Source organism: Nicotiana attenuata, unplaced genomic scaffold (assembly GCF_001879085.1).
Source record: "Nicotiana attenuata strain UT unplaced genomic scaffold, NIATTr2, whole genome shotgun sequence".
Classification (NCBI taxonomy): Eukaryota; Viridiplantae; Streptophyta; class Magnoliopsida; order Solanales; family Solanaceae; genus Nicotiana; species Nicotiana attenuata.
The window spans coordinates 224,832-233,500 of NW_017670575.1; the positions used below are offsets into that span (position 1 = coordinate 224,832).

At 35.2% G+C, this 8,669-nt stretch overlaps 1 protein-coding gene across 1 annotated transcript in view; it reads left to right on the top strand.

Moving 5' to 3' along the window:
* The first annotated feature begins 229 nt into the window (after nt 1-229).
* Nucleotides 230-8,669, top strand: part of LOC109241156 (regulation of nuclear pre-mRNA domain-containing protein 1B-like) — a 25,814-nt gene continuing 17,374 nt past the window's right edge. Inside the window, exons 1-4 of the mRNA XM_019407880.1 lie at nt 230-450; nt 549-600; nt 3,646-3,759; nt 8,257-8,504. Of these exons, the coding sequence (XP_019263425.1) occupies nt 3,681-3,759; nt 8,257-8,504 (327 nt within the window). The 5' untranslated portion in view covers nt 230-450; nt 549-600; nt 3,646-3,680. The remainder of the gene's footprint in view (nt 451-548; nt 601-3,645; nt 3,760-8,256; nt 8,505-8,669) is intronic.

The window sequence follows — 8,669 nt, forward strand, 5'->3', positions numbered from 1 at the left end:
ACCCATAGTGGAAGGGACTTATAGTCATAAAACTTAATTTTTTTGAAACTATATATGTTAACTAATATATTTTTAGACTATGGTAGATGTGAGATGCTCCAAATTCAAACATCATTAGTTTCAAAGTATGTTATTTTTTATTATATAAATTTTGTAGACAAAATTAACAACTAAACTTCTATCCCAATACCATTTTGCTCTGATTCTTTAATTTTTTCCTCTCAAAACAAACGCATTAATTCGGCCAAAAGAAAAAGGGAGAAAAGAGAAAATCCAAAGTTATCACCCAAAAATAGTTCTATTTTGTATTACTCCTTTAATTTTTCGCCCAAATAGTAGTGTGGTTCCGCCCAACGACTGGTTTCCACATCCGTCTTCACCCTTGCAAAACCATCTCTTCTATTAGGGTTTTTCTTCCCTGAAAGGATTACCTTCTTCTCCAGCTAACCGGTACCTACACGTCCCAGCAGTTTTCCCTAGACTTGTTTGTTGCGTATGATTTTTTGCTCTTTGTGATTAACTCTCAAACGTTGTTGTATTATTTTTAGGGATTATTGGAAGCAACTAAATTATCTAGAAATGTTCTCGTCCTAATTTCAGGTAAAGCTTAAATTTTCCTTTATCCGTTGCTATTTCTCTTTTTTATTGGCTTAAATAGCGGTCCATAAAAATAGTTGCTGTTGATTAAGTTAAATTTTCATTGCTACCCTTAGGTTTTTCTTAAGTTGGTGCAGAAACAGCGAACTTGAGGTGCACATATTTTCTTTTTGAATATGGTAACATATTTCTGTATATATATTGAGGTACATATACGTTATCTTTATTACATTAGTCAGGTACATTTTTTTTCTCCTTAATCAGGTACACATTTTTGTTTTAAATAAGTTAAAAGGAGTAGAATAAGTTTTACTATACTTGAGGAAAGTGATGATTCTGATTGATTTTTTAGTTTCTTTTACATTTAAAATACTTTAAATCTGAGATGAATTAAAATGGAGTGACATGGTCAGTGAGGATTCATATAGCTGACGGAAGCTTTCTGATTGGGGCGTAGTTGTTGTTTCGAATATTCCTTATTAAAGTGATCTTTCTTCCTAGCATTTTGCTTTTAGGATGTATGATGACCGACTTGGGTTGTTTGGCTAATAGTAATTGTTAAGAGAAGTCTAGGTAAGCATGTAGGATAAGCATTCTTTATTCTTCAGTCATCCACTGCTTATGGGTTTTCTTTTCCTCGTGTTTGGAGCTGCATTGTAGCCTCTTTGGTTATGCCAACTTTGGTGGTTTGCCTTAGTGATGAACCTTATGCTCCTAAAAGATTTGGCCACTTCTTAACAGACACATTGAAGACATTTGGTCATGGAAAATAGTTGCACAATATTTTTGAGTATTGACTGCTCCAGGTCTAACACTGAGTTATCAACATGATTTTTTAATCAAATCTAGGTCTTCTCCTTAATCACCAGTAAGTAGAACTGAAACATAAAGAGGATGCTGCCTATACAATGGTTATACAAGTTAAAAAATGGACCTAAACACCAGGTTGTCATGTGAACTGGAGATTTATTTTCATTATCTTATCCTATTCTGAACAAGACAACAGGCTATACAATGTCGGAATTTTTTTGTTTGATAAGATAATGGTGTTTTATTAAAGCAAGTACCAAGGAGGTACTGCAAAAGTACAACAAAGAGGGATTACATCCACAATACAATAGCTATAAGCTCATTGTTTCTATGAAGTCAACAAGCCGAGAAACCCCCCCTACAGTAGGTTCCTTACACCAGGAATATGGATTAATGGAAGTTATTAAATTTTCTCCCATATATCCTCATGTCATCTGAAAGATCCAAAAAGTGTGATATATCCTCTATTTTACAGCCCTTACACCAAAGGGTTTATCTTTCCCTCAAAACATCTTTTGTTAGTCTCTGGCAAAGCAGTCCACATTATAGTGGCCATGGATAGTCTTCCATAACATCTTCAGGTGTCTACATGTTCTCTGACTATCCCAGCAAATCAGCAAACTCTTCACTTCCCATGGCATGGCCCAACACCCTCCAAATTGTTTATAGAAAAAGTGACCAGATTTGCCTTACTTGGTTGCAATGGAGGAACAAGTGGCTTATGCTCTCCAAAGAATTCTCATAAAAGAAACATCTCCTGCATAAAGAAAAACCTCTTCTTTGAAGTTTAACATTAGTCAAACAGGCACCCTTAGCTGCTACCTTCCAAGTAAGCAACTTTAGGGATGCTTTAGTCTTCCAAATCATTTTCCAAGGTCAATTCATTTCTCAGTAGCCTGCTCTCTTTTGAAGACAATTTTAGCAACGTTTAACAGAGACATCCCTGCTCTTACTAGCCAGTCAGACAAGTGTGTCATTACTACCTGCATTCAAAGAAAGAGTTTGTAGCAAGTCCAGTAAAAGTGTAAGCTCCTGGATTTCCCAGCCGTTGAATCTCCTGAACTGCAAGTGCCATCCATCACTAGAGAAACATTCAGCTATCATAAAGTTTCTATTTACAGCCAGACTATGCATAGTGATATTATACCGATGATTTTTAAAGATATTTATTCAATTCATAGAAAAAGAGCAAAGAGAAAATTATGAACTTAATTTGGGGATGAAAAATTGCTCGATGCCTTATTAGATCGAAAAGTTTTCTTCTTATCCAAAATGAGACAAAGGTTGAAATGTTTTCCTTTTCTTGTAGTGTAGTAGTTTTTTTTTCAATAAAAAGATGAATATCTTATTTTTTATTGGCTGTGGTCACTTAACAAATCTCTCCTTTTTATCTTTTTATCTTTCCTGAGCCGAGGGTCTACCGGAAACAACCTCTCTACTTTTTCAAGGTAGGGGTAAGGTTTGCGTATACACTACCCTCCCCAGACCCCGCATGTGGGATTACACTTGGTTTGTTGTTGTTGTTATTGCTTATTCCTTTATTTGTGATTGTATTTTTAATGTTCTAAATTTACATCATGTACATTGTTATTGATATTTCACGTATATACAAAGAAGTCCATAAAGCTTTAACCTACTGCCTCTAGTGCTCATACTTGTTCGGACAAAGTAAAATGCATAATCTTACAGCCTTTGGCTTTTAAAACAGTAATCATATGTTCCTAATATGCATTATTACTCAGAAAAACACTATAAGGGAGTAATCCTTTGTTCCTTATTATACAAAGAGAAAGTATTCTTTGTTTTTCTTTTTAGCTTTCTCTGGGGTCCAACCACTAAGCGGAAAATTAGTTAATTTACTTGATGTCTTGTTTTGCTTGAGGAGACTTGGACCTCTTCTTTGTCTTCATTGTTTATGAGTACAAATTTCTTTTCTTACCGAAACAAAGATTGGAAGGTGCAAAAAAAATGAGAGAATGTCAAACTTTTGACTTGATGAATGTCTTTAGTAACATAGATTGAAGGGTTGTCTGGCTCTTAAATGTGGAATATGCTTATTTCATGATTTTAGCTTCAATTTGAAAGTTCAGCCCTACTTTTCTTGTCTGTTTTATCTTTAAATGGACATGATTTCTTGGTTTCCTAATTGCTAATTCTTGGAACCTGCTCTCTTTGATAATATTCTTTGTAAAAATGATTTCCTAATTTTTGTGTTTCATGTTTATCTGGTATTAGCAGGGATTAATAACCCAACAAATAACTTTACTTGGAGGATGGGTGATGATGCTTTTGATGGCCAGCTATTGGCTGAAAAGTTGTCTAAGCTTAACAGTTCACAGCAAAGCATAGAATGTATCCTTTTTGTTTATGAAGATTATACTTCATGCATATGTTACTCGATTATTTTTTTGGTACAGAATTCACCGATGAGTAATTTGGGATTTGACATGGTAGCGCAAGGATTATGTTCCCGTTTCCAGCTTTAATAGAGTGTTATCAAAGGCGAAAAGCGCAAAAAAAGCTCTAAGGTCTGTTGGGGCTTTAAGCGCAAAGCCAAATAAAGCGTGAGTTTTAAGGAAGAAAGACGCAAATAGAGTAAAACTACAAATATGTATGTGTAGTCCAAGACTAATATCTATAAGCATGAATACCAAATATATGGACGAAAAAATTGAAGAGAATTTACGATAAAGTGAAATATCAATTGTTTAGCATCGCCTCTTCAGGATTACGCTTATTGGTAAGGAAAAGCATGCTTTAGCGTCTTGATGACAACACTGAAATGCCCATTAAGCGAGGCGAAGCGCTCTGCGTGTTTTGAGCCTCGCTTTAGGGCATAAGCGCGCTTTAAGCGCGCCTTTGATAACACTTTAATCTATTACTAGCATTGTTATTGGCACTTCAACAACAGCAACAACCCAGTAAAATCCCACAAGTGCCTATTTTAGGCACTTCAATCCTAAAATAGTTGTCCTACTTGACTTAACTACCTAAGGGCATGGGCTGTCACTTGTATCCACTTGCTATGTTAGCTGCTAGCCTTTTTGCTTTCCTTCTTTAGTGTAAATAATTATTTTTATCTTCCTTCTAAATTGAGATAATTCTAGACCCGCCTCTGGTTCAAAAATTACCTTAACTTGTGAGCTTGTGTGACCCCGTTGTACATATTTCTGCACCATTTTACTGCTACTTCGAAAATAAGATTTAAACAACTAAAAAGAGGTCTTATTCGCGCTTACCATATTATATATTACAAAGGGACAATTCATACATAAATACTTCTCTTGTAAATTTTATGACTTAAATCTTATTTTTGTACATAATCCTTATAGAAGCTCATCTTAATTTAAATGTAATATGTTAATAGTGCTTAATTTTTGCAATTAATTGTTATATTGGTATTTAGGAATTCCGTATAAAAATTAATATTTAGTTGAACATAGTGTTTAGGATAAATTTTTTTTGGTAAGTAAAATTACATGCCTGAAAGTGTTTAGAATATAATTTAATATTAGTAAAGGTCAACATGCAACTATTAGGTTCTTAGGTTTTTTATTTTCGTTTATGCTAAATGCTACATTATAAGTTTAGGTGTGCAAATTTATTTAGAAAGTAAATATAAAGTTAATTAAGTTGGATGTGAGAATTAATACATTGGTAAAATGGACTTTTCGAGATGTTAGCTAAGTTACTTGAACTAAAGGGTCAAACAAGTGGCTGATTTAGAAAGGGAAAATTTTCTAACATAAAACTGCCAAGAATGTGGCAAGATTCATCTTAAAAAAAATTCGTGAATGATGCATTTTTAGCAGATTATCTTGTATAAAGTTGAAGCCTAGTAAATAAGGCAATATACTTTATTAAAGTAGGCTAACGACTCTAGTACGAGGAGCCTTTTTTTTTTTTTACATTGAATTTTATTCACCAAGACAAATAGTTTTTACTTGTCTCTCTCATCATATGGTATCAGAGCTGAGGAGAGAAAACACCATGTGTGGATCAATGTAGTCGCTAGAAATCTCTTCGGTAGGTTTGTGCTTCCGCTCATTGCATTGAGTTTGGTCTTAGCCCAGTTGTCCAATTAGAAGCTTCATCTTGATGAGGGTGACCTAGTGATCAAGATCAAGGCGGATCTATGTAGTAGGTTCGGGGTGGCACGCCACCGGCAAGCTTCGCCGGGAACTCTATGTATATGTATATATGTATAATAAATGGTAAAAATATAGAGAGCCACCCGCAGTAGCAAAAGTGGCCAAGGTGCCAGTGGCAAAGGTCCAACTTTTCCTCCCATTGGGCGAGAGTTCCAATCCGGGTGAGCACAATTTTTTGCTTGCATTTAGTCTAAAGAGACTTGAGTACACTGACACGGCACATTAGTTGACACTCTTCTTTTTAAATGTTTGACTTTTTTGTTTGTTTCTTTAAGTAGAAACTAATAGGATAAATAATAGTAAACGTGTTCTTTTTAGTATATGCTCTTAGAATTAAATAATAGAAAGTTAGAAACCTTCTTTTTAGGATCTTTTCTCAATCTCTCTCTAATAAAACAAAACCCATTCCTCCAAACTCGTCAACACCACCACCACCACAACATACCCAGTGTACTCCCACAAGTGGGTCTAGGGCGGGGAATGTGTACGCAACCTTACCCGTACTTTTGCATGTAGAGAGGCTCTTTCCGATAGACCCTCGGCTCAAAGCAAGTTGTATGATCATTCACAACAGAATAGAGAAAGAAACACAGTGGTGAAAAAGTCAAAGAAGCAGTAACACCAACAAAATAATAGAAAAACCAGAGCAAATGCAACCAAGTAGTAATAGAAATCTAGGAAAATGAAAATACGAGGATAACGCCATCACTACTTAAATGAAAGGAAAGACACTCGACTGCCTACTATGCTTCTACCCTAATTCTCCACCCCCACACCCTCCTATCAAGGGTCACGTTCTCGGTAAGCTGAAGGTGCGTCATGTCCTGACAAATCACCTCTCCCTATTACTTCTTCAGACTACCTCTATCCTCCAAACTCGTCATTATTGAGCATCTTTAGAATATGAAAACTCGTCGTGGACAATGATAAATAAATGATGTATGCCTACGATATTAGTAATATTATTGGAAGTTTTATGCTTTGTGCCAAGTACTCATCATTATTTATCTTCATGCGCCGCTTGTTATAAAAATAAAAAAGAAATGTTGGATGCGAGACGGGAGAGAGAGAAATAGTGGCATTGACTGCCAAAGATACATAAAGACAAAAGAAAACTTAGTCGGGCAGGTAGCATTAGGTTGTCCATAAGTTGCGGGTGATAGGTGCTATTTGAGTTTCCACGTAGATCGGGGAGGTAATGATGCCATATTGAATTAATTGGGCATCTCATCTACAATGTTAAGCTGTTAGAGAAGAAAACTTCTATATATTTAATTATTTCTTAACACGCCTCCTCATGTGTGGACATATTCTTTTTTATTGAACTTGGCACATAGAAACACTTTGTTCTTAGGTGGGTGTGAGACTTTAACCTAGGCTCTCTATTGCTCTGGTACTATTCAAAGAAACAAAAGCTTAGAGTCGGAATTTTTTGGGGGCTTGATCTTGATATTTAGCAATAGAGGCTCTAGCTAAATATAGCACATGAAGGCAAGAAATTGTTCTCCTACTATGAAGTAGAGAATATCGTTGAATATCATATACTCCTCCGTTCCAGTTTATGTGAACCTTTTTGCTTTTCGATTGCCAATTTAACTAATCTTTGAAGCTTAATTGAATTAGATTAGTATTTTAAAGATAAAATTTAGATATTCAAAAACTATACGAAAATTACTATAAGTTGCAATTCTTCTAATGTCAATATGATGAAAATTGCATTTCAAAATGTTGGTCAAAGTTTACATAGTTTGAATTTCAAAAAGCAAAAAGTTTCACTTAAACTGAAACGCGGAGGAGTAATATTTTTGCAATGTTCTACTATTTAAACACAATAAATCTGGTCTTGTTGTGAATCTAGAAAACCATGTGCCCTATAGTATCAGCCAGCTACCCACTTCCCTCTAGATTTCATCATGTGGTCACGCTAGAGACATAATTAAATTATGAGATCCTTCTAGTATTGGTCAACAGTTCCTAGTCATGCATATTTTTGTTCTCATTAGAGGGAGGCTAATGTGATTTTTTAAGCTAGAGGATAAGTGTGAGTTTTGTTAATTTATAGTGGAAGTCAATGTGCTTAACCTTTTTATTTACTGATTAAGAAAAAATGAAAAGATCATTTGAGAGGTGCTAAGTGTTCCATATTGTTTGGGGAATAGGCTGTTGTCTCCTTATGTAGTCTTATGCAATCCTCTCTCATGAGCTAGTATAAAAAGTCCATTTTTAAACATGGTATTAGAGATACACCGATTCCAATTCTGGGTTAGCCAGTGTTGGGTTTGTGAGGGAGTGTTAAGTATCCCACATTTGGTTGATATACTTTATTGTTGTCTCATTATATGATGTTTGCTAATCCTCACCTCATGAACTGGCTTTTAGGTTTGAGAAAGGCCCGATGTCCATTTTCGTAACTAGATGGGTACAATTTTATTTTGACTATATCTTATGTAGTATAGCGTAACTTCTATCTATTCGGGAAATATTATTCAATGTCGACCAAAATACAAAAGATACGGCAACTGGAGGGAGTATTATTTTTTTCAAAATACTCTGGATGTCAGCTATGCAGACTGTTTTGGTACTTCTAGCAGAAACTTTGTTCTTTTTGTCTTTAAGAAACTTTTGGTATCATGAAGGGCTATTTTTGATGTAGAGTGTTTCTTTCAGCTTTGGTATGATTTTCTTAACATTTTATCAGCTTTGTCACGGTGGTGCATTTCATATCGTAAGAAAGCCAAGCAGATTGTTGAAACGTGGGATAAGTTGTTCAGATCTGCACAGCGGGAGCAACGTGTTTCATTTCTGTACTTAGCCAATGATATTCTGCAGAATAGTCGGCGCAAGGGCAGTGAGTTTGTTAATGAGTTCTGGAAGGTCCTTCCCACGTCTGTGAAGCATGTTTATGAAAGTGGTGATGAAAATGGGAAGAAAGCGGCTTCTAGACTGGTAATCTCTTTTCTGCTTTCTGGTAGGTGTATTTGTTTGTTGTTAAGTTAGGGCTTAATGACAAATGAGAAATCAGCTTGTGCATCAGTTAGCCTGAACATGGTGACAGAAGAGCTTCATCATAAGGCCGACTTCTAACAATATATATATATATATATATATATA